Here is a 26,741-nt window from a genome sequence, read left to right on the forward strand (position 1 = left end):
GCCAGTGTGGATGTAGGAACAGTACTTTTCCAATTCCTTTCAGCTCAGGGTGAGATCCTGGGAGGTGTATTTTAACTTCTACATTCTCTATAGGCACCAAAGAGTTTTCTCCTTGTCATCACGTCTTCCAAGGACTAACTGCTGCCTGCAGGAACTTAGACTCCCTCTTAGGAAGAGACAGAAAATTAAAAAATATCCTGAAAAGCAGATTTGTGGGCAGCCAAGCCAGTAGGACATATTGTCCTACTAATACAGTTCCTTTCTCCCCTGAACATCCTCCTTCCTTAAGTAACCTCCATTTCTCTCTTGTCATCTGTGACATTCCCACTTGGCAGGACAGAACATGGGCTGTGGTTAGACCAAACTAAATCTGGGGCCTTGCACTGACTGCTTGATTATCTAGGGGTTGACAAGCAATGGGAAATATCAAAGTTTTCTGACCTCTTTCCTTGGTGGCAGCACTAAAAACTGTCTTTTAAAAAGGCTCTGTAAACACCTTCCCACCAGTTTGCACAGAATCCACAGGGAAAACTGATCTTTGAGGATTCCAGCCCTCTGTCTCATGGAGGCCAAACCAGTCAATGGGTCAGGAGTTGAGAGGAAAGAGGAGAGGGAAAGCTAGAGGTCATGCTCAGATGGTTTTTTTTTTTCCTTAACAAACTGGGAAAAAGTCCCAGTGGAACTAGAGAAGTGCTTCAGGCAAGAAGTACTGTGCTGTGTTTGTCTAGGAGAGCTAGGATGCCATGGACCAGGGGACCTTGGTGCTGTCCACGTTTGGAAATCACGCTGCTGGTTGCTGGTAGCAAACCATGGACCTCAGTAACTTGGTATTACAAGCAAACATTTTTAAGGTCTGCTTTTTTCAGGGTTTTACATGAATGTATAGTATCATGGCACCAAAATTCATTATTAAATATAAAACAAACAAACTCCCCCCAAACTTAAGTTAATACATAGCAATTAAGTAAAAAGACATTTAGCCATACTACTATAAAGAGCTCTTCTCCATTTTGGCTACATATCAGTGCAGAGCCTTTTAAGCCATTTGTAAAACAGATCAGTTTGTTTCACCACCAAAATCCCTCTGTAAGTATGAAGTAAAGGGCAAAGTGGCTCATGTTGCACCACAGGAGAGAAATCAGATGCTAGACTCATGGGCCTTTTGTCAAAAGCTGGCACCTTTCAGGCAAACATCATTTTAAATACAGTAGCTCCTCTTCATTTGCTGCTTTTTGAGAGAAAACATTCCATTTTCCTCATCATTTGCTAGACCAACTCCACTCCAAGCAATGCTTGTTCTTGTTTTTTCACATGGGGGCAGTGGGGCATGACAGGTAATGGTTTACAGGTGGTTCTATTTACCTCTGCTGCTCAAGCTCAGAATCAGAAATAAATCTTTCTGCAGTGAACATAAGCAACTATTTCACAGTTATTTTCTTCTGTATGCCTCAAAGTGTTACAGGCAGGTCATTTTTCAATTTGTTTGGATTCAGTTGGCGTAGCCAAATGAAATGTGGCTGATGATTTCAGCCTCCCTTTTGGGTGGTGTTCCAAGAACCTGCAGTGGGATGCAACAAGTACTGCTTGTGCAGAGACACTGCAGTGATTATGGCAGCATACACACTGAATTTCCTATTGCCCTTTAGGCAGGTAAAATTGATCATGTACATGGCACACTGTATAGAAAAGCTCAGACTTTGGCACTTACACTGTGTTTGTCTGGCTGTCTGCTGCAACAGCCTCTTGGCTTTTGTGAAAACAAATATTTTCTCAATTTGTCATTTTCTCCTGTGAGTTGTGAACACATGCAAAATTAAGATAAACATCAGAAGGCAAAGCAAATTCTCTTTGCATGTTGCAGCACAAAGTAAAAAATGTACTGCCAGACTCAGAGGGACTCAGTGCCACCCAGTTCCTGCAGCACTGCCCATCTCAATGTTCTCTTCACCACAAAACACTGCAAGCTCAAGCTCAGCCTCAGCTGCCATGTGGCATTAGCTCTCATGTGCTGCAAATTCAACTCTGGCACGAAGGTTTCTAGGGGAATCTGCATTACTTTTCACTCCCCTGTAAAAAATATATAAGAAGTCAGTGAATCTAAAAAAAAAAAAAAAACTCCGTTCAACCAAAAAGAAAAGTGTTCCCCTAACATTTCCATGTTTGCTTTGGGACACCACAACACATACCATAGAGTGGGCAGGAGCTTGACTGGCTGCTGGGTAAGGATGGGTCCACAGCTCCTCTCCCCAGCTTCTCCCAGTCATATACTATCTGGATCACAGCTATCTTTCAAACATCCTTGCTTCTCCCACTTTACTTTTTTTTAAAAAAATTTTCCTGGGATCCTCAGTTGAGCAGTCTCCTTGGAACAACTTACTCTGATCCATTTTCCAGCCAATAGTCCAGCATTCCTTTATCTGCACATTTTTAGACATTTTTTCTCCTAAAACTTCCCATGCTAGGAGAACAACTCATTGCTGATCTTGCATTTTCAGTACAGAAACACCCCATGCTTTCCAGGCTGACAAAAGGGAAGGTGTGTGGCCTGTTCTCATCCCAGATCTCTCCCTATGGTTCTACCTTGACCCATCTCCCAAGAAGACAGAGGACTTAAATATTTAGTTCAAGTTCTTACTTTGTTGTTCTCATGGCAGTTTCTAATCTGCTTCCAGAACTACATGAAGCAAAGGGACTGGCACCTGTCACATCTCTGTGCTTTCCTCCTCTGCCCTGGGGGAAGTGTGTGCAAAGGAGTATCTTGGCTTTGAGCCTGTCTATTTTAAGCTTGATTTTTCTAATACAGGGTTTACGTATGTCATTTCCCCACCCCAGACACTACCAGAGCATCTGCTCACTTTTGATCTAAATTTACAAAGGGACAATAGCCCTGAAGACAAGCTGCCCTGACAGGGGCCAGGCAGAAGAGAAAGCTTGCCACACCATGAATTCTTTCACAGGTGCCATGGACTGCCTCAGTTGAGCTGCCACTGTCTGCTCTTTGTCCTGGTCCTCTAGCTCACATGAGGGCACATGAAGCAGCTTGAGGCACAGTGACTGGGAAGCTGAAGAGCAGTTCCGTGGGATGAGATTACAGTGACAATGGTGGCAAGCCATGCCTTAGCCTTCTGTGCCAGCTGGTGTGCAGGGATTGCCTTAGGCTTCATTCCAGGGATGTTGTGATGCCCTAGGCAAGCCAAGAGGTCCAAGTTATGGAGGCCAAGTCAATGCTGTGTAAAGCTGCTTGCTGAAGAAAAAGGAGAGTGTTGCTCCTGGGCACTGCTGCAGAGCTGGACGTGGTCAGCAAACACAGGAGCAGAGCTGCAGCGGAGGCTCAGGGGTGAGATGCACCTTCAGACAACGGTGCCGTGTGTGGATGGATTCCTACCAAAATTCTGCCCTACACCTGACACCTCCATCGTGCTTGGATGTTAGGGAAGATTAATCCAACTGCATAGGCCACGTGTGTCTCAAGACCTAATCTCGATTAATAGAAAGATATAGTTTTAGGGTAAAGATGCAGCTGATCACAGGGCTCTGAGTGCTCCTGCAGAAAGGCACCCAGTGCTGGAGGGCTCACCTGAAGTATGGGCACTTGCCACCACCATGAGCTTTGCTTCTGGGAAACCCTCAGAGCAAGTGCCTCAGTGGTAAGTGGGTGTGTAAGTGTAGGACACAGCATGGGAACAACCCTGTCATGACACACTTTTGGCACCTGGATCACAGCTGGTGCACAGCACTCGGACCAGGAGCATCTCTAAGGCAGCTATTGATCACAGCAACCCACACAACTGATAGCTCCTCCAGCTGCTCTGCTATCAGCCCCACATATTTTGGCAGCAGGCAGGAGCTGTGAGTGCTGCCTTCATTATACTCCTCCTTGCCTGGGAACAGCTGTGGTGTCTGCCTGGGCTGCCAGGGACTCATGGATGTGACTTTGAAAAATATTTTCTCTTGGATCTGTTCTCCATTCCAAGCATCACTTCCATCAGGGAGGATTAATGAAGCCTTTTATTTATTAAATGGGAGCATTTGGCTTCAGCAAACTCATGTGGCTCTTTACTATTTGCTTCTGTGAACATTGTTTTTAACAAATGTTTCTGTTTTAATCTGTATATTTGCTTAATCTCTTCCTTTACCTCGACATTTCTCCAGGTTAACAGCATTAATAAACATTTATATGCCCCATGCTGAACAAAACTACCTGCCCACAAACGCTATTTACTTAATTTGCTTAAGCCAGTTGGTTGTTTATTTACCTGGCATTTAGCTAAAAGGGATAGCAGGCAGCTTTCTGTATTAACAGTGCTAACAAAACATATTGACTTAAAATTTATACATATGCATTTGATAGGAGTGAAAGCAGCTCTCTGAAATAATTCTGAGCTCCTGAATAAACTTAATACCTTAGCTCACTTTTTGATCATTTACTTTCTGGGCTTTATTGTGACTTTTTTTTGGATGTGAAGAATATAGAAAAAGAGAATGGGGAGGAAGTGTTTCTAAATCTCTAGCTGCTTTGAAAGGACACTAAAAAGTGAGGTTTTTTTGTTTTGATGCTCCTAAAAGCTACTGAGACTATGGGAAAGTGAATTTGTTGGATACACCAGACAGTGAATATTTGCCCATGTTTTATCTAAACAGGTATAGATTGGATGACTGACGTGAACAGACTAAGAGGAGGGCTGAGATGATAACAGGTGTGCTGCCTTTGGACTCACTGTTCAATACTTGCTTTGGTTTAGGCTTTTCTTTTTCTTTCACTTTCTTTCAAAATAGATAAATTTTATGAAGTCCATGAACTGCAGATGTTTGGGACATCTGCTTGTTGTCCAGGTCAAAAAATAATGGTAAATGACCATAACTTCTCAAAGAAGCAAAGTGTGGTCAGCGTATGAATGTTCTGATTCTGAATCTAAATATTTGAGAAAAAAAAATAAAAATATGTGAGAGATATTGAAAAAATGAAAAGTGAGTGTAGTACAGCCAAGATGCTGAGTTGCTGGAAGAAAAGGAGGTCATAAAGGTGAGCTGCAGTAAAAAGTTACCTGTGTTATTCATTAAGTGGCAACACCTTGCTTGTCTGCAAAATACCATTTATCTCTAAATTTCTGACTGTTTCTGGCTCCAGTCAAAGACTGTTAATGTATTTTATATTTCATGTTTTAAAAATGTCAGGAACTAATCAAGGATTCAAGAACAAAGCTCAGATCTGCTCTTGTTCAGTGAGACCCCTGTCAATGAGGTTAAAATTCTACCATTAATCTTTTCCAATTGCATGTTCTATTGATGCAAGTAGAGATAGGTTAAGCTCTTCTGACTCCTCCTGGTTGCTACAATTTTTCTTTTGGAGTTGTGTCTTTCCATAAGAAAGGCATCAGAATGGTAATGTCAGCTCTCTGAGTTACCCTTCTGTACATTGTTTCTTTGTAGAGAACATAAAATATTGCAATTTATCTGCAGTGAAAAAGGTTTCTGCATCAAAATGTTTCCTAACTGTGTCTTGTGTGGTTTGCCTCTCAGCAAAATGATAGAAAACAGTTATTTTTTTCTTTTCTGTAGTATGAAGGTGCTGAAGGTCTGCCATGAAAGTCAAACGTGTCAGAAACAGTCAAGACAGCTCTTGCTCTAAGAGAGCTGAAGGATGAAGCATGGGAGATGAGGGGAAATGGCAGAAAGAAATGAAGAAGCAATGAGGCAAGGAGGAGTTTCTTCCTTTTTGTGTGAGAACAGAGGGAGGACTTCAGAGGCAAACTTTGTACACATAGTAAGCCATAATATTAGAGCTGTACAGAGGTGACAGCCCAGCAAACTCTGGGCAGGCTGAAAACAGAACTTCTCCCACACCTTTCACATTGTCACCCCACACTGTCACAAGCACCTTCTTCTCCCTTTTTTGGAAGAAAAGACCTTATCTCTGTCATCTTCCCCATTTCTCTGTTGGAGAGACACCAGGCTGTGGGAAAGGCTGTAGGAGATGCTGCAGGAGTGGGGTGTCAGCCCAGCAGAACAGGAGATGCTCCCCTTGGGGAGCCCAGTGCAGGCGGTGCAGACTGCCTCAGTCTCCTGACAGAGGTGTGGAGAGCCTCGGAGTGTGATGCTGAGGTCTGGTCATCCTTCCTGGGTCTTGGGGCAACAGAGATTTAGGCACCCATATTGCTTCAAACTGGCCTCAGATTAGCAAAAGAAAAAAAGCAAAACCCCAAGGATTGAGTTGAACAATGCTGGAACAAATCAGAGAAACCACCTACATCCACCTTTTGAGTTTGTCACCTACTTCCACTACACCCAAAGATGCAGCAACATTTTTTTTACTTCAAACAGTGAATTCATCAGGACATGCTAATTCCTTTCTTCAGACAGCAACTGGCCTAATCAGATTATAATCTCAAACAATTCATTTTTTCTTCTTTATTTTCCAGCATATTCAGGATCTCATTACAGAACAGCGTTTCTATTCCAAGGGTGACCTGAAGTTTAATAAAACCTTTAAAGGATTCCGTAATCCAAAATAAAATGTTTGTTTTCCCATCAGATTGTTATTCACACAATTCTGTATCTCAGTTGTGCTGATGACTCTTGAACACAGACTGTACTGTCACCTTCCAGAGGAAAGCTTTCCATAGCAATCTAAATTCCTCACAAACAACAGTTATGTTTTAAATTCCATCATTGAAAAAGTTTTTTATTAGTTTATGTTTTCCCACCTTCTATTACCTTACACCAGAACTGCCTCTATCTAACTTGTGAAATATTTGTTCTCTGAACCCTTTTTATGTAAATGTACTTCCATTTTAAATTAAAATGTGTTTCAAGTGGAGATTAGAAATACTCTTAGAAATGCGTTGGTTTGTTTTAATAAACTGTGCCATCTGGTGAGGTAATATGTCCCTGTCACTCTGCTTGTAGCTTTTTTATATCAGAAACTTTCCCACTACCTGAGGCTGAGTCTAGGCTGCATATTAATCAGTGCATATTAATTAGCTGCAAAGCTTTAAACATGTAGCTTAATATAATGTTAATAATTTCTGAAGATCCTAAATGTGAATTTGGGTGAATGTGTTGATAATGAGTTACTTTATGCTGACATCAAGTGGTGTCTCTTCAGTCAAAACACACCAGCACAGCTGCTGGATGCTGCAACTGATTTGGCACAGGCACAACAGGAAAATATTTGTGTTCTGAGCACAACTGAGGCAGTGCTGGAAACTCACAGCATGCAAAAGGGCCCCCACTCATCTGCTCAGCAAACTTGTGACTCCAGAGCTGATGCAATGCTTTCTCCCCTTCCCTTCCCAGCACCACTGGTGTGTTGTGCCCTTTCCCAGTGGTCAGCTCTGGGCAGGACGTGTCCCATTCTCTCCTGCACAGCCCTGGGGGAACAACCCCGCTTTGTGCCCCCTGGTTGACTAATCCTGGGCAAGGCAGACTGCAGGGGGCCAGCTTCATCCTGCCCTCAGCAAGGCTGATGCCTCCTTGCATCTCCTGGGTAACATTTCTGCTGCCAAAAAAGCACTCCACCTGCCGAAAAGGATCAGAAGAAAGAGAAGGGTGAGGCTCTGCTGTCTGTGCTCACACTGCCAGGCAGCTGGGCAGCACAGGCAGTCCTGGGGCTCAGGTTTGGGGCACAGGCTTTTGTTGAGAACCAGCCACTCACTACAGATCCTGATTAAATTGCCATTGTTTGTTGGATGGAGAAATATGGCATGCTTGAATTTTCTATGTAGTCTTCACCTGGTCCCAAGAAAAGGGATCCATGGTACTGTCTTTTGGCTTGTAATGTACATCACCCCACACCACTCTGTCTCTCCTGCAATTTTACATTAAAATTTTCTTCTATTTTCCGGAGCTTTTAGATCAGGCTGGAAGAGCAGATCTTTTGCAGCACAATGATGAAAGTGCAGGAGCGGCGGGGGGTGTCAGCAGCAGCTGTGCTGTTGCTGCACCTTGGACTGTCCCTGCAAACTCCCACCATCACAGCTCCCTCACAGCTGAGCCAGCCCAGCGGGGCGTGAGGACAACCCGCCACCACAAAAAGTACAGCCAGCACCTCACAGAAACACACTTCTGCTTCCTTTTACTTCCCCCTCAATGTGATTAGTCTGGGCCTGGAGAGACCGGGCCAGGAGCGGGGTAGAGGTGATTAATGAGGATTTAACCAGAGGCTGTGCTGCTGGTTGTGAAGTTCTCTCATAATTGCCAGGCTTCCTGCGCTTGGGTTCAGCTGTGGAGGCAGCACGAGGCTCAGGGCCCGTTAAGGCCGACGCCATGGGCCCAGCTGGAGGGCAGCAGCTCTCCACAGGCCGTGACTCAGGCGGCCCTCGGCACACACACACTCGTTAAGCCACCCAGCATTTATCCAGCCTTGTTAAAGCCCAGCATAAAAATAAAACCGTTCCTCATCTGTGATTAAATTAGTGCCACTATGAAACTTTGATATGCCTTCTGAAAATTAGTCGCATTCAGAAAGCACTGTCCTAAATGTTTCATCACAAGCTTTCCACAGCAGCGGCCACACTGCAAATCTTTTTATTTACAAGAACAATGTTTTAGGTTAATTGCAGTGTTAAAGACAATGCGAGCTCTCTGCTGAATTGCCTCTTGCACAGAGGCTCACTCCCACTTCCCAACCAACCTTTGTGCAGAATGTGTCTCATTGTGTTTTGAAACACACATCATTTCTTATGCAAAGATTCATAATTTGGGTAGGTTATTTTAAGTAGTCTAAACAAGACACTGTGGAAGCAGCGCTGGGATGATTAAAGGCATTTGTGTGTTGCACAATGCCATTACCGAGGCACCTGGGGCAGTCACCCTGTTTGCAGCATAGGCTATGTAGGAGGGTACAATTCCTCTCTGTGTGCTTTAATAATCAGGGTTCATGGTTTAAAACCAGGGTAAGGTCTACAGTGCAACACAATGCCAAGAGAAGCATAAAGCTAGCAGTACAGCAGTACAACTGTTATTGTTAGTGCTATTTGTTCAGTGGTAATTACATTCTAGACTTATTGCAAGTCATGAAACAGCAGCTCCTGCTCTGAACTGTTTGCAGACTTGGCTCATATGTGGTCTCCACCAGGCTGGCCAGTGTCTCCAGCCCTGATGCATCCTTCCCTTGTCTGTGGAGGGGTTTGTTCCTCTGGCACCAGCAGCCAAATGCTGAGCAAGCCGAATGAGTGCTCTGGCTCTCACAGGGAGAACATGCTTCACCTGCAAGTGTTTGCTAAGAGGGAGCGGGAGTTTGGAGCTGGGGCTTTCAGTATGGGTGAATACCACCAAAAACATGCAATGGGGCAACTGTAAAACATGGATGTCAGTTTTCTTATAAAATTGTAAACAATCTTAAATTCACCCTCACATAGAAATGAAACTTTTGTATAATTAATTTATATCAATTAGTGAGGACTCAATTGCAAAGCAAAACTTGATGTGCTATTACATAAGGCACAGGAACAATGTTTTAGGGCTCTGTGTTGCACTGGTAACAGCAACCAGCAAGAGTTTTCCTAAAACCAGGATATATCCCAGGGTGATGCCTTGTGTTCCAGCCCTCTGAAGAGCTAATTATTCCTTCAGGAGTAACTCTGAAGTCTCAAACACCTTTTTCATGTTTTTTCTTGACTAAATTTGGTAAATATATATGTCCTTTCCTGGGAAAAAAAAAACAAACAACCAACCAAACAAACAAACAAAAAAAACCCTGTCTCTTGAAATCCTTACTGGTTTTTTTATGTTCAGGAAAACACAAGAAACACAAGTGCTCTCTGATTCATCTATTCTCTGGAGAACTCAATTACAGAGTTTTCATAGTGACTGGAACTTTTTAATCTTTTAAAATAAATAGATGGGTTGTTTGTCTTGATAGGCTCAAGACACCCACCAATCCTTCAACAGATATCCTTACTGCCAGCTTTGCAAGGAAAGAAGGGCTCTCAGTTAAAAAGAAAAACCACATTAGCATAGATGACACATTCAGTACTGGCATTTTTAAATAAGGTTAATTTGTGCTCAGCAATAGAAAGAAGGAGCCATTTAGTGGCATCACATTTCCTTATTGTTCAAACATTGTTTCCAGGCTGCCACTCTTTCACTTTCTCACCTTCAGAAGAGGCTTCAGGCAAGATGTGCCCTAGGTAAGAAGAGAGAAAGCAAATGCTGCTTTTTATCAAGCCTTGGCTGCCCCATTAGATGTGGGTTTTCCATGGGGACTTAGGTTGTCCCACCACCAGCCATGTGCATGTGCAATGAGCCCAGAGACCCATCTGGTGTGGGCACAAGATGCCAGGTGCCACAGAGCTTTCAAACAGAGATGTCATGCTGGTGGATATGAGTGGAACCATGGAGGAGTGTTGGGACACAGCTTCAGAGGAACTATAAACATGACTGTGTGCTCGTGCAGAACAAAACCTGCTTTTGAATGGTGTTATGTAAAAGAGCATGGCAGCAATAACTCTGAGAAGGAAGAAAGCTTGAGGGAGTTACTGAGAGAGGCTCTGCAGAGATTCATAACCCAGGAAACAGAGAGACCTTTCATCAGAAGGAAAAACAAAGTGCAAAGGATTTGTGAAGCACTGGTAACACTGCTTAGAGGTTATGTACCATAGAAAGTCTCTTACCATTTTTGTACCAGAAATGGACAAACTAGTAGTGTAAAATACTGCAAAGTAGGGTGTCCAATTTCTGAACGGCTAAAATAGAAAATGTCAGATGAGGAATGTTTCCAAGTCCTCAGAAAGCTTACTGGCCCAGAGGTAGAAGGAATGACTGCTATCATAGCAAGAACAATTGCATCTTTGAAGTCACACGAACACAGTGAGATTCAGCCACAGAGGGTATCCATCACAGGAGAGATGGCCAGTTCAGAGGCCAGCTCCCCATCATGCTTGGATGATGCAAGGAAAAATATTTCAGGTAGCCCAACCACTCACTGCTTCCCTGGCTATCCCACCAGCCTGCTGCAGATCAACAGGTGCTGACAGCTGAGCTGAGAGCAGCACAGAGCCCACCCTTTGGGCAGCCCCTGCAGTGGGTGAGGAAACTCTCCTGGTGAGAGATCCAAGTGATTAAGCTTCTCAGTGCTCAGAGCTGAAGCAAAATTTCATCAATATGCCTCCTTCAGGCAGGCACTTTTGTATAATTTCAGCAGTACAGAAAGAAGACTAAGCTCATTAGCTGGGCTGGAACTGATAAACTCCTCTCCCAGGATGTACTCTTTTCAGTTACACACAGAAGAAAAATCATCTGTCAAAGTACATTTAAGTGCTGTGTGCTTTGAAGCCATCAGCATTAGCATGGATCTTATTCAAATCCTAGGTAAGCTGGGAGTCCACATGCTTTATTCAATTGCTGAGGAATCTGATAAGGCCATTTTCCTCCAGAAGTTAAAAAAACCTCCAACCAAGATATTTTCCTGCCAGCAAGAACTGACCCCTACACACACAAGTCTTATTTGGGGAAACATTAATGAGGGGGGAAAATTAAAATTAAAATTAAAATCAAAATTAAAATTAAAATAAAAATTAAAATTAAAATAAAAATTAAAATTAAAATTTTTGTGTCATGTGAGTGGAATTGTCCATCCGTCTGCTTTCCCTGAATCACAGGAAGATGGTTGGTGCATTTACCATGTGTGACATGAAGAAGAGTCTGGTGTGGACCTGCCATTTTTAAATACCAAAATGAACTCACCAAAAATGGGGTTCAATCAAGTTACAGCTGTGTCTTGGAGAGCCTGCAGTCTTGTCCATGATCAAGTCCTCTTAAAAAAGGTCTTCACCCAAGGAGCTGGTGCAAACAAGCCATTGCAGATCATGCAATTACAATACTTGCCAAAGCATTTTTGGGGTTGACCCAGCTCTTCAGCAGGAAGGACACAGAAAATTACCATGTTTTTCAAAGCCTTGGTTTCAGGGCATTGGCCATCTTAAACCAACCCATTCCTTACTGCTGTCCAGGATGTCCTCCTCTGCCCCACTCAGGTTTGTGTGGCTAAAATTTAATCCTATCAAGCTGCTTCAGATGAAGCAGCCCATGAGTGAGCAGGGAGGGCTGCACACAGAGCCCAGGGGATGGAGAACAGCTCAGGCCACACTGGACTCTGCCTCCTTCTGCTTGAACTTCTCATTTTCCCAGGGCTGAGGTGTGGGTTTACCATGGGTAGGATGGTGTAGCCTTGAGCAAGGGCTATCCAACAGCTGAGGAAGGAGCACCCTCATAACTGTGCAGCAGAACTCCAAGAGGCTGTTTATGAAGCCTTTCTTACATTAGCATGAAAAGCTTTACTTCTCTGGGTATGGTATAATTTTGCTGCCAAGCATCCTTTCGCCACTTGCTGGAAGAAGTGTTTAAGTATTTCAGCAATGTTTGTGACAACATCTGCCAGGCACAATTCAACTCAATGCCTTTTAATGATTCATTTTCATGAATTGTACATCTATTTTAAGTGCACTGCAGTTACTTCAGAGGCAGTGGTAATGAAAACTTAGCACTTTGGATTTCTTACACTGTCAGGATAAGCACGAGATGTGGACCATTGCAGGCACCCAGGGCAAGTGTCTTTACAAGAGCTCTAATATAATTTCTTGGGAAATGATCCAGATTATTTATGGTATAATTAAAGATAGGGTATAATTAATTTGTAATTAGTCACTTGCATTGCAAATCTCCTTTTGATTAGTAAATATGCAATGCTTAAGTGCTATTATGAAAAAATATATTTATCATCAGACAGAGGGGGTGTCATCATTAAGTACATAATTACAGATCTATAATTATAAGAAAGGCTATGTAGGCAATGTCTAGAGACACAGACTTCTTTAAAAAACACCATTATAATTTGTGCTCTCAGGGGGCACAAGCCACTGAAATGTGTACCTTTGAGGGCCTAGCAAGCACTGTGTGCACATCAGGAAGTCGGGACAGCCCACAGCACACAACTGTGGTTCAGCTCCCTGAGACATCCACCTCCTCCAGCAGTCCTGCCCTTGATTTAATTCACAGCTTCAGCTGTGGAAGGGGCTTTAAACAGAATGGCAGAAAGAGAGGACAAGTCTGCTTGGAGAACTCACCTTGCAGGCAGTGCAGTGATTTACATTCTACACTGGGGAAACAAAATTGGGGTAAAGTTCTTCTTCTCAAGGGAGGCCACATTTCAGAGCAGCTTTGCCCTTCTTCTAGAGAGCCATAGATCATCACAAGATGTACAAAACGGTAGAAGATCAAGCTTTGACTGTTTTGTTTAAATCCTCAGGGTCACACTTTTTCCCTCTGTCAGGTGGCTATTGAAGGTGAGCTGCAGAGCGTGGGACAGATAGTTGAGATAAAATGTCAGGTGCCAGACACTCTTCCAGCATATGACACTGAAATGCCTCCCTGCTCACTTTGGCTGCATACACTTTGGGACTTGCTTAGTTCATGCTGCTGGTGCAGCTGTAGTATAACTCCAGCCATTACCCCCTTCAGACACTTAAAAAAAACCCCATTACAATGTGGAAACATAGGCATAAGAGGATTTCCAGAAAAAGGCTCTAGCTTCTCTCCTAAGACTTCCAGAGATTTCTGATACTTCTTTTTAACATTTTGTCCATTTAGCCCTGCTGTTTGTAGGGAAGCAGGGATAAAGGCCATAAATAAAATCTGTGGTGTGTGATCTGCATTTAGAGCTGGAAGCTATTGCTCTGGCACAAAGAATCATAGATAATACTGCAGAGTGTCGTGTGGTGACTAATGGTAACAAATGTGCTTACTCCCCTGATTTTGCAGAACACAGAATTCGTGAAAGTGTTTATGTAAAATTGGAAATGATTGATTTCTATGCAAACTTTCTAACTTCTCCAATTCATCCTGAAGGAGACATCAAGTATTTGTTCTTGTATCACAAGTGTTCCATTGAGATAGAAAATTTCCAAATGTTTATCAAAAATAAATTCTCATTTACTGTCTACTTTTCACAGCAAATTAGTTGAGCTGCCTCGCAAGTTCCAAAGGATACACCTCTCTTAAAGTACAGTGCCACAGAAATATCACTCCAAGGGGAATGCTATAAATGTGTGTTCCCAGCAATGAGCAGCTGGAGATTGCTTTTTTTAGGCCAGCCCCTTGCAAAAAAAAGTTGACTTTTGCTTTTACACCCATCACATGAGGCATTTCCCAAGCAGTGGGCATTAGACTAGGTGTCCAATAAATATTTAAAATTAAGTTAAGCAGCCCATCCAAAGTGTGGGCAGGGGAAGCAACCACTGCAGGAGCAGAGTATCTCTACTCCAGTGGACCTGCAAGAGCAGAGAATGGCCAGGAAAGCCAAGGGCTTGATCTGCAGCAGATTTCCCCCAGCGGAGGATGCAAAGGCACTGCAATAAATTCCCACTGCCTGCTTGTGTCTCTGCTCAAGGAAAATCTGTAGTGCTCAACTCTCTGATGTTGATGCCAGGAAAGCTTTCACCCTGGCTCTCTGCCAGCCAAAGCAGGCGTTGCCCACCACGCTGCAGGGCTGACTGTGACCCCCACAGCTCCAGGAGGGGCTGTGCTGTCCAGGCTCCCCAGCCATCCTCTGCACCTCCCTGCTGTCTGCTGGACTGGGGAAGATCATTACCTCACCATCTGAAAAGCCAAGCAAATATGCTTTTATTGGATTCAGTGTTGATCACAATATTGATTTAAGTTGGAAGATAGCCTGTGTGTCTCTGTGCATTGAGGCAAAACATATCTGGATAAAGAGGAGTCATCTACAGCTTCCCAGGGGAGAATAATTCTACTTATAAGTGATGCTTGCCAAAATGCATTACCTGGCATTATAGATGAAGGAGATAAATTAATATAATGATTACCTTTTTTAAAACTTAATGCATTTATCTAAGGCTTGCAGTGAGTCTAGTGCAAATGAGCTCAGAGACACACAGTCCTCAGTCAAATCCTTATAGCCAGGGAATGTCCCTAGTTGTAGGCTCTGCCTGAATAGTTGTGGGGGTTTAAAATTATTTTTCTTTCTAGGACTATATTTAGGAGTATTTAAAAAGCAGAGTCAAATCCTACTGTTCTGATTTTAAGTGAGAAGAAATTTGGTGCAGTTACTACTATTAACATGTTAATAGTTACATGTTAATAGATACATGTTAATAGATACATGTTAATACAATGCTCTGGAAATGATGGGTCAGTAAGAAGGGACCAGTTTCTCCCACATAATGTTAATAAGCAAAAGAAGTACATTCTCAATACTTATGGAAATACAAATTAACTCTGCCATTGCAGCTATAGATTCAATATGGTCTTTTTACGGGTCTACCTGGGGTACATTTTCTAATCATGTTATTAATTAGTCTCATATGTTCTTCTGGAAATCAAGGTATGCAGTCATTTGACCTCTGATGTCAGACAAAGCCTGAAAAAACCGTCAGATATTTCCTTAATTCCACCTCTTCATTTAAATTAAGTGCAATTTAAACAGCATCTGAACTAAAGGTATGCCATTGGCTGGGTGTAGAACATGATTCATAAGCCTTTCACAAACAGCAGGGAAATAACAGCTATTTTGACTGCTATTGCATATATTTTTGGCTTTAAAAGCCCATCTACCGTGTCAGTTAATAGTATCAATTTGAGCCAAAAATAACTGTCACTTTTTCATTTTTAATTACTACATCTGTTGCCCCATTTAATCTTGCCATAATAAGACAATTGGACATTTCCAAAAATAATCCCACAAATTATTTCCAGGCTCATGACTGAACTGCTGCTGCATAGCCAGAACGCAGACCCCCAGAAGGGTTTGCAGCAGTAAACAATGCTTTTTCTTGCACACAAATGGTTATAGTGAATTGCCAGATGTTTTTCTGACTAAAGATGCCTTTCTGGCACCCTTAATTTGACTCAGTCACCAGCGCTGCTCTGGTCCCCGAGGGGAGGTGGGATAGGAGCTGGCGAAGTGCCTGGGCAGCTCCTGGTGGCACAGCGTGGCATCCTCTGCTGAGCAGGCATTAATGGCACCAGCGGGGCTGCTCAGCCTTTGCCCTCCTCCCCAGCAGGAAATGGTTTTTGGAAGGAGTTGTGTCCTGAAGTGCAGAAGTCCCCTTCAGATGAGTGGCACTGAGTGCATGTGGAGCTGGGCTGGAAAGGCTGGTGGGACGACAGGCACCAAGTCCAACCTGCCCTGAAGTCACATCTGGCCATGGAGGGGTGCAGAAAACTGCCTCATTCTCCTGTCTGCTGTGGGAGAGCCCAGGAGAGCTGGCAGAGGCAGAAAAGGCAAGGCAAGCCCTTGGGCTGGCATCAGAGCCACATCTAGCAGCCTTTGGCAAGGCAGCATCGAAATGCTACATGTGAAAGCAGCACAGATATTCCTCACCCCAGACAGACAGTGTTTGTGGCATCCTGGCTGTGGTTGGGTTGCACAAAAACAAATGGCATAATTTCTGCACAGGACTAGGCTGGAGAGAGAAGAATTCATAACAAAAAGCATCAGTTCAGAGGGCTCTTCTGATTCCTCTACAGTGCTGCTCTTGAAGTTCTTTCTTTTCAAGGAAAACTTTAAAAACCTTTTCCTTTGGTTTTCAGCACATGAAAGCATGGTAGAGTAGGTGGGAAGGGCAATGGTTGTCCTTCCTGGTAACTTGAAATCTATTTTGACAGAGCAGCTAGAAAGAGTATTATAACATTTTCTAAGTATAATTTAGTTTATCTCCAGCTGCTGGGGCCTCGTTAGGTTTTTGAATAATTTTAAATGAAAAAAATTCTAGAATAATTCATGGCACTTACTTTTTGTTTTCATCTGCCTTGGAGTTTTTTGGAAGTTAATAAAATCAACCTGCATATCTCAGTAATTGTGTTTACAGAAAGCCAGGCTGTAAATTCAGATTTCTAGCTTAATATTCTAAGGTTACTGTCTTCAATTGTCATTATCCATCCAAAGCATTTTATTTTTGCTGGAAACTTCAAATAAATTCATAGATTTATCTACACCTATCAAATCTTTTAGATTAAATGCTTATTTTCCCTTCTTTTAGTATAATAAAGTCTGTGGGGAATGCTGGAAGCTGTTTTTTGAGATATATCAGAGTAGAAGCAACAGCAGGGGAGAGGAAGCAAAAGATTGAGAGCATGGGGAAGGAGAGACTGAGATTTGTTCAAATACCTGGCTCCCAGTGGCAAAAAAAATAAATAAAAACACAAAAGAAAACTCTCTTGCTGACAAATTAGTGGTAAAAGCTTTGAGAGTTTTGTGCCTTTCTGCAATCTTGATGGAGGTCCCTGTGTGCTGAAGCCAGCTGAATTAAATGCTGTATTCTTCACGCGAGCATCACAGCTGTATCTTTTGCTGGGTAGTGAACTGTAATAAGTTGATTTTGGATTTGAATGGGCTGCTATAAGGTGTCAACATCAAAAGAAAATAAAACATCCACTAGGAATCAAGGCTAGATTATCTGACCCCAATATTGCTTTTATAAATATTCTCCAAAAATTTTTGTCTCAATTTGTAGGGATTTGAAAGCTGCGTTTTTGATTCATCAAATGAAATTATCAGAAGGAAACTACTTCAGATAAATACATCACTTGAAATGTTGATGAGTGCATTTCTGGCATTCAGGGAGCATTTCAATCAGCAGTGAAAAACATACCCCTTTTAGGTAAATGGAAGAAAGATTACAAAACTCCCCTATCATGGCATATCAAAAAGACAACTAATATATATTGGATTATCTTCGACAGTATCAGCAATCACATACTGGAGATTAGCTGAAAAAACATATTTGCTACATGCGACAGGCTGTGTCTATTTCAAGAGAACATCTTTTACAAAACAAGAATTCATTATGGAAAAAAGATGCTCAAAAAACTCATTGGTTTTGAGCTCAATTGATCACCTGCTACAGCATACAGTGGATGACTGAACTATGCCATGGACCATGTCAAAGCCCAGGGGAGTTCTACAATTCACTCAGTAAACCAGAAAAAACCCCTAATTTTCTTGTTCAGGCAAGGCTGTGTCAGGGCTGGAGACCAGGCCCCGACAGCATCACTGGGGCAGGGACTGGTGGCCCTGGACTGGGCTGAAATGGGATCCCAGGCCATGGGCAGGCTGGGCAGGGACATGAGTGCCATCGGGACTGTGACACATTCTCAAAGACCCTGCAAGTCACCACAAGATATAAATATGGGATTAAGAAAACATAATCTTCTTCTTTTACCATATAGGACGCAGAATGCATCCTTACTCGCAGGACATGAAGAAGCACAGAGGATTACGGAGGACTTTGAAGTGATGCTACCTGGTTATCTCTCTTTTCCTTCACCAGGCAATCCCTTTTTAAATTACTACATTTCATTGATGCATCATCACTATTCTGTTCTTGCCTAAATCTCATCTTGTGCTGTGCTTTTTCTTCTTTCTGACTGTGCTGTTTGATCCATTTCTCTGATAGTTCAAACTAGAGAGTCCTTTGTAACATCTGAGCTGGAAGTGTGTCTGCTCACAGAAAGAGGTTCCCAGGCTTTATCCATCCCTGTAAGATGTTTGTCTTTTTTCTTTACTTGTTAGTCCCCTTTTAGGAAGGGTTTTTTGCCTGTTGCCTCTCAGAGGTGCATAATGGTGCATTATTAATCCTCACCTATTTCCTGCCTGTAAAAACAATAAGACTTGAAAGCCCCACATTGCTTCTGTGGCCTCTGAGAGGAGACCAGAGAGCCTAGGCAGGCTAGTTCTTCTGTCACAAAATACTTTCTCAAGTCATTGACAATGACTCTGGGAGAAACCAAGGCCTGAAAATGAAAAATTAATAACCTTAATAAACGGCAGAGAAAGCAGGAGATTCTTGATGCAATGAAATCGCTGATTTAATTAAGATATTTTTCTCGGTGACATTTCCCTCATTGTGTCCAATGGGAAATGAATTAATCTAAAAGATATGTTTTTCTTTTAAAAAACCCAGCTAATGGTCTGAGGCATAAGAAAACAATTATTTTTATTTTAAACTGTTTAAAGAAATTATGAAAAGTTCAAATATTCTTTAAAGCATTAAACTTCTTTATCCATCCTTACTGAGGACCTACAGTATAAATATTCTGATTACTCAAAGATAGCATTTGTTTTGCTGGGAGCAGGGCTATGGAGGACATAAATAATACAGCCCATTACAGTGTCTGTTGTAGTGGAACAACACTGAATGGTGCAAACATTGACACATACAGTACATATTTTCTGGTCCTTTCACCTCCTCGGCTTCTACATGGATTCTGTCACAAATGAGTAATACTTGCTAGACTGGGTGACCTCAGAAATTCCTTTTTGCATTATGCTTCATTCCATCTGCAGTTTTTCGTTGCTCTTTTTTTTTTTTTTTTTTTTTTTCCTGAGTTGTTTGACTGAATTCCATTGAATTCCATTCTGTCTTGTGCCTGTGAAAGCACTCGTGCATTTTCCCTCCAAGCCAAGGTCACTGCTCACCCAGTCAGCCAGACTGGCGATCCAGTGCCATCATACAACAAATGTTGCACAAATCACTGTACTCACAAATTGTTAATATCAACAGAAACAGGAGCTTTGAAGTCGCTTGTCATGATCTGGGCTGATGGACAAAATTTCTGACAAAATATTTCATTTTCTCAGAGAATGATGATTCTTGAGATTTTAAACTTGTTTTTCATTAGATTGCAGAGAAGTTTCACATATTCAAAGGTGTGATAGCTCTGGTAAAGGAGCTGTATAATACTAATACTGTTAACATAAAATAATTAAATGGAGGAGTTATGAGATACCAGTGTGATTAAACTCTATTATTACTAATTAACTCTATTATTACTAATATCAAGAGATCTAAGTCAGGTTTTAGAGACAGTTGGACTAGTGTGCCCTTGGACTAGACATCTCCATCTGAGTGCTAAGACTCATATTCCTGGTCACCTGGTCACTACCTATTTCAACAAAAGATTCCTTCAGAGTTCAGGTAGAAGAGAAGGAAATTGAGGGCAATAAAAAGGAAAGGAGGGAAACTAATAAAAGTGAAGGACCTATATCAAAATGCTGATTGTCAGTCCATGCAAGTGGCACTTTAAGGCTAGTGGGTCAAATCCAGTTAAATTATTCCACATTGTTGCATGTTTCAGAAGTAAATCCAAACATAATTTTAAGAATTTGTGGTCAGATAGCATAGACAGTTTTTGAATATGTTTCAGCACAAGGCACAGAGTGTAAAGTCCATGAAATCTTTGTATTGTCTACAGACATGCTAAAAGGAGTCCTTTACTTACACAGAAATGTGCTTGTAGTGTTAGACACCCACGGCTAATCTAAAAAGTACTTGTGAAAAAAAACTTCAGAAAATCTTGGAACTAGTGGAGTGTGGGATGGGAAGCCAGTAGCTACTCCCATTGTCACTGAGAGCCCCAAGTGGCACAAACACCTGTGGCTCTTTGGGAGAAAATTCACCATAGGGATCAGAACACAGAAATTGTTGTGACTCTCGTCCTGTTTTGTACACCCAGAGGCAGCCCGATATTTGTACAAATATGCACCAAGTGCAGCTAGGCAGGGAAACATGCAAAATGCAGCACACACAGGTTTTGAAAGTGCTAAATGAGCAGGGTGAAACACGAGCACTGTAGTCATGTGCTTTGCAAGACCTTCTGCAGTGCCAGAATACCGGAGTCAGCTCAGAAACCATGTCTTAAAAGGATCTGGTAAACCTGACAGCTGCCAGTGACAAATGACATCCTTTTAAGAGCAAATATCCTGCTTTGAGTCCCCAAGTAAAAGGCTAAGTGATCTGCTTTAGAGCATTTTCAGTAGAACAGGTTCTGGTAGAACAAGAGATTCTGAGCAAGTAGGGAGGGAATGTGAGGGAGTGAAAGGAGCACATATTTCTGTCAGACACAGAGATGTAAATAGTTTGTTACTGCATTCTTGAGATGAGTGATTAAGCCCATGTTAAAAACTGTGATTTGTAAACAGATGGCTTTACAACCCTGCTGCTGCTGCTGCTTGCAAATAAACACCACCAAGTACCAACATCAGCAGAAATAAGTTCTTCTGGTCTTTGTAATAAAAGACCTTCACTAGAATAACAGCAAATGGCCTGTTGGTATATTCAGTCTTCCTTACCCATACTGCTTGGAAATCTGATGCCACCCTTCAATTTGATCATATTTTACAAGTTGACATGCAGCCTTTGACTCTAACTGGAAGAGATGTGCTTCACTACAGATCAAAGAAAAGCTGGTTTCAGAATGCTTATTTTAGATTTGCAACCACAGGCTCAACTAGAGCAAACAAGAGCAGGAGGAGTGGCTTTTAGCCAGACTTGTAGTAGGGATCTTCTCCAGAGCATTTGCATGAGCATTGAAATGAGGGGACATGTAGTACCACTACAATAAAGACAGCCAAATATTCACAGTGACCCAGACAGGTGGTCTTAGGAAAAAAACCCATGTATATTTGAGCACACTTCAGAAATTCAGAATTTGTTGGAGTTCATTTAAACATGGGTAACTAAGTCCCTGTCCAAAGCTGATCTGGCTTCTTAGGCTTGCAGAGAGATATTGTCATTCCCAAATTCAGGCTGACCTCTGGGATATCCCTCTTCCCTTTTTCATCAAACACAGTAAAATGCCACATTTGGATTTTATAATAATCCAGAAATGCACTCACTGACCTGAGTGTCCCAAATGCCCCTGAAGAGGGCTCACCTGTCACCAGGGGCCATGTCAGACCACACCAAGACCAGCTTTCCATCTCCTTCCCTGGGACACTAAAGACAGAGAACATGAAACCTCTCTAATGGTGCTGTACACTGAGACAAGGTCTTGACTCATTTTCCCAGGGAGATGTTCCTCCCACCCCACTTTACTCTCTACCACCACAGTTTCAGGCCACAGCCTGGGGTCACGGCGTTGCTCCAATCTCAGTGAACAGCCTTTAGAAACAAAGTGGCTCCAGTGCCAACACCAACACAGACTTATTTCATCAGTCTGTATAAACTGTCTGACACTACTTAAAGCTCGTTTTGGCAGACATATGGAAAACAGACAAGCTGGCATGGGGAAGTAATTTAAAAACACTCCTTCTCTGCTCTGCTTCTTTCACCCAGAAATCCTGCCCCAGGAAAGCCCTGCATCGCTCCCCTGACCCCATGCAGCAAAGCCAAGGGGTCCTCAGGGCACTGGGATGAAGGCCAGGAGGGGCTTTGAGCTCATGTGGCCCGAGGAGAGGACAGTGCCTCCCCCATGCCAGCCAGGAGCCCCCTGTGAGGAGCTGTGGGCTGCACATCCCGCACCGAGGGGGAATCGGGCTGCTCAGCAGGTAATGCTCACTAGCAAGAGCACCAAAATGAAAAGCAAACTCTTCTCTTCATCCTTATTGCAAAGGTGAGAAAACAGAGATAAAAAAATCAGCTCTCCCAGATAAACTCCCAGCCTTAATCACGGATTTTCATCAAACATGGTATTTCCCTTCACTTCATGCTTTTAAAAGGAGCTCTGGGAATGTGGTTTTTAAGTCTTGTAGATATGGTGACACAATACAACACTGCAAATGGAAAGGGCACTTCTTCCATTGTTCTATGGATGATTAAAATAGAAGATCCAAGGTACTACTTAATGTAATACTAATCTCCCACACAAAGACTGTCTCTCTTCCCCCAGAGAGAATTACAGGCTTTGTTACTAAAATAGTGAATCAATTTGCAGACACCAGAGTCATTGATAACTTTGCAATCTTCTAACTCTGTTAGGTTATTTAATATGTATATATAGACTCCCAGTTACTAGGCAGCATTTATATGTGAATCCATATTTGCTATTTTATATTAGGAATATAATTTTTAAGTCATCCTCTGGGATTCTGATGCCATTGAAAAATTCCTTATTATTTTGGGTAAGCTGTGCTCTGAAGAAAAAGGATATTTTGCAATGTTTTGGCATACATTACAAGCAGGAGAAGTTAAGAGTTTTGAAAGACAAATAAAAATGAAAATACAATTATTTTTCAATTACAGCACATTGTGTTTGTACTATGATTGGTACTAGATTTAAGGGTCAACACAAGAACTTGCAATAAAATACATAAATTAGAATTAGATATGGTTTGAGCCTGATACAGCAACTTCCTTTGAGTCCTTACAGGTGAGTCTTCAGCAAAGTGATTCCAATGGATGGCCATCATACTAACAGTGAAGCTGTAGGACTTTGTTGATCACTATGTCACCATCAGCTTCAATTACAATATTTTGTCCTGGTCAGGTGGATCAAAATCTGAATGATGTTAGTAACCAAAGTTTGAGTAAGAGTATACTTTTTTTTTTTTTAATCCAACAGGATCAGAAAGCTCTTTTTCCCTGAGCTGCATAGTCATTTATTTGTGAGAGACGGATATACTTGGAACAGCTCCTGATACAGTGGTATGTCTAATATCCTGTGACATCTCATCCTTAAGGAGAAGGGAACTCCTGAGATTCATAGATGCTCATGTGAAAAAAAAAAAAAAAAAAAAACAAACCACAAAAAAGTCAGAGGATCTGCAAAAACATACAGAGTTTTATTAGTAAATCACACACTTGCCATGGAAACTATTATAAGTTAGTCCTTTATCTTCTAGTATAAGCACACAACCAGCTATGGGCATTTGAGACATGCACACCAGCCCATTATCTTCTGGGCTTCTGCAGTATCAAAGGAGGAACTAAACACAAGGAGAAAGTTAAAATACCCTTTCAGTATCATTTCAATGAACCCGGTGTCTGTTGAACAATTTCTTTAAAAACAAAAACAAACCAAAGCTTTTGGAAACCATTTAAGTCATCATCTGTTACATCTCCCTGGATTCTGACCACAAGAACATGACAGATTTATTTTCTTTGCATCTTGTTTAATTAACATGCCTTTGGAGGAGCAGTGGCAGTGGCAGCAGGGACCACCCCTGACACTCACTGAATTCCAGTAAGCATCTTCTGTCCTCCTGCAGACAGGCTTTATATGACAAGTGATTCTTTATGGCTGACTAATATGCCTTGGGTCATGTTTATGGTTAGCACAGATACTCATAGTGCAGATATGACTAACTACAACATGTGCCACTTGTAATTTTCTAATGAAAATCTCATACTTTCAAAGAAAGGGAAAAAAAAGAAACAAGCAACAGCTTCATAAAGGAACAACTTTCAGGATGTTATACTTAGGCAATACTTAATTTCAAGCATACCAGCATTTATTTTCATTTGGACAGAGGATTATTACTTTTTGAGACAGGAATGTTTTGTGTTATAGAAATGCTATAAATCAAATTCAGTAAGTTTCCAATAGTAAGACACTCAAGAAATCCTGGCTATTTAAGAGCAACACAACCCTATTTGCAACACAACCCTATTTGCAATGAACTGAAAAATTGAAATGACAGAGTCAGTGCCAAGGTCTCAGCTTTTTCCTTGTTATCCATGTTGTACAGTAATAGGTGAGGTGGACAACAGAAAACGTCACTGTTTGAATCAGGAGCTCTCAGCACTGTGGCTTTCATCCGTAGGTCACCTACCTGCTCTCAGGTTTAAAACTGTCAGTAATTATTTTAAGTTTCCATGAAGGAAAAGGAGCAAATTGGGCACATTGCCAGAAAAGCAAAGGCTGGTGGGAGCTCAGCTCTTCAAGAAATACAGAAAGCATTGCAATGGTTGTCTGAATTCTCTCTCCCATCCTGGCACCACCGCTCACTCCTGGGAAGGAGCTCTTCAGACAGAAGGAAGAAGCCATCTTACTAGAAATCTGGAAACTGAGAGATTGCCATTGATAAATACACAGTACTCAGGCTTTTCTTCATCCACTCACTTTGTGTTCTTCTTTTTCCGGAAAATATTTTTTTATTTATGTTTTATTTGCAAATGATTTATTTAATTTGAACTATAAAGGAAAGGTTTAATAGGAGCAGTAGGAATTTGAGAATATTGACTCTCGTTCAAGAGGGGAATGAATCTGATCTGTGCTTTATGACTGAAGACAAAATGTAAAGGTTAATTTTTACATCTTTATTTTAAAGTAAAATCTCTTTTTAATTAATGATAAAAAATTAACCTTGAGTCTAATGCTTTTCTTTCCATGAGGACTTGTATTTTCTCAAATAGCTACAAAGAAAGGACACTATCCAATACATTTCCTTCAATAAACACTGATTGTAATTTTTCATTGGGTTACGTGCATTGAAAATACATTTATCCACAGCAATTTTTAAGTATTAAAAAATAAATAAAGTATAGAACAAGAGGACAAGACTGGTTCTATGTAAATAACTCATTGTCTGCTTATAAAAAAGCTTTCTAAAAAGCCATGAGATGCAGGGAGAAAATAAAGGCAACACAAAAAATCAGAAAAATGTCCTTATCCACTAAGAGGAAAGCCAATGACACTAGTTTGTCACATATCAAAGACAAAATGCAAAAAGAAGAAAGTGACTGGAAATTAAAGAAAAAGCCATTCACAAGTGCCACTTGACCACTATCAGCAGCTGTACTCAAGCTTTTTGAAGGACATAAGCTCTAATGGGCCACCAGCAGAAACCAATGTAAGGACTTTCAGTCTGTAAGAGAGACTCATGTACATGGAAAACAGTAAAAAGTGTATTCTATTCTGTAGTAACATGTCTGGTAAAAAAATATTCTTTCATGCATTATCTCATCCACTCACCACTACCTTCTGTGGGAACCACATGACAAAAAGTACAGAAAAAAGCAAGAATGTTATAAGGTGAACAGATTTCCATATTCATTTCAGTTCTAAAAAAACTACGTTTAATGTACTCTTGAGTACAAGAAATTAAGAAAATATGACAGAAATTGTTTCTTCCTTTGTTTCTAAATCTTAGGACTTGTGAAGCCTGAATCAGAAGACTTAAGTGCAGGTCTGCATTTGTGCCTTTCAAAACATCTTCCACGGGTGAATTAGGGACACAATTTATATTAGAGCAAATAAGAGCCAAAACATAAAAGAACAACCTTGGCTTGTGGGTTGCTGAAGAGCCATCCATTCCCAGGCTGAGCAAACGCTGATGCTGCAACATCTCAGAGGAGGAGGCCAGGCTGGGCTAACAACTGACGTGCAATTTTACGGCAGTCTTTAGCGCTCCTTGAAGGTGGCACAACACAGTCTGCTGAGCTCAGAGCTTTGCTACATTATCTCAGGACAAGGCAAAGGGGCTGCCAGCTCACCCCAGCTGAAAAAGATCAATCATCTGAAGACGCCCTACTAGGAAAACCAAGACAAGCAGAACTCCCACGCTGCAAATTTTGCTTCTGACAGCCAGGGTAGGATGATCACACACCCCTTTTGCCAGGCCAGTCTTTTTGATGCCATCCCAATGAAACGGATGATAAGTACAGCCTACATTTACATCAATTGAAATCCTTGCCCAAATGAACACTGAGTTGTGTATTTCACCAGCAGGAATGAGATAAAGAAACAGTCTCAGCATGCCAGGATGGCTGGGACAAAGCCAGCTACAACTGTGGACAGTCTGTAACACATGCTTACATGGAGAAGAGAGGTTGGCACAAAAGGAAGAACAGCCAAGCAAAAAGAGATAGTCTATGGTGGAAGGAACGGGATCACTCACCCTAGAAAGGGATTAAAGTGGAGGCTGAGGGTCTTTACTGTGGAATTTATTCCCAGCCTAAGCTTCCTGCAAGTGCACACAGCATTACTTCACAGAATTCACAGAATCTCTGGGTTGGAAGAGACCGTAAAGATCGAGTCCAACCCATACCCCAACACCTCAACTA

General features: G+C 41.8%; 1 protein-coding gene across 3 annotated transcripts in view; it reads right to left on the reverse strand.

The window, feature by feature from the left end:
- Positions 1–26,741, reverse strand: part of ALG10 (ALG10 alpha-1,2-glucosyltransferase) — a 50,359-nt gene that overhangs the window by 10,455 nt on the left and 13,163 nt on the right. Inside the window, exon 3 of one of the 3 annotated variants that reach the window (XM_064422101.1) lies at positions 23,508–24,742. The exons of the other annotated variants lie outside the window; for them this stretch is intronic. Within the exon in view, the coding sequence (XP_064278171.1) occupies positions 24,728–24,742 (15 nt within the window). The 3' untranslated portion in view covers positions 23,508–24,727. Of the gene's footprint in view, positions 1–23,507; positions 24,743–26,741 lie in introns of those variants that run through there. 3 annotated transcript variants of the gene reach the window in all.

Source organism: Passer domesticus, chromosome 5 (assembly GCF_036417665.1).
Source record: "Passer domesticus isolate bPasDom1 chromosome 5, bPasDom1.hap1, whole genome shotgun sequence".
NCBI lineage: Eukaryota > Metazoa > Chordata > Aves > Passeriformes > Passeridae > Passer > Passer domesticus.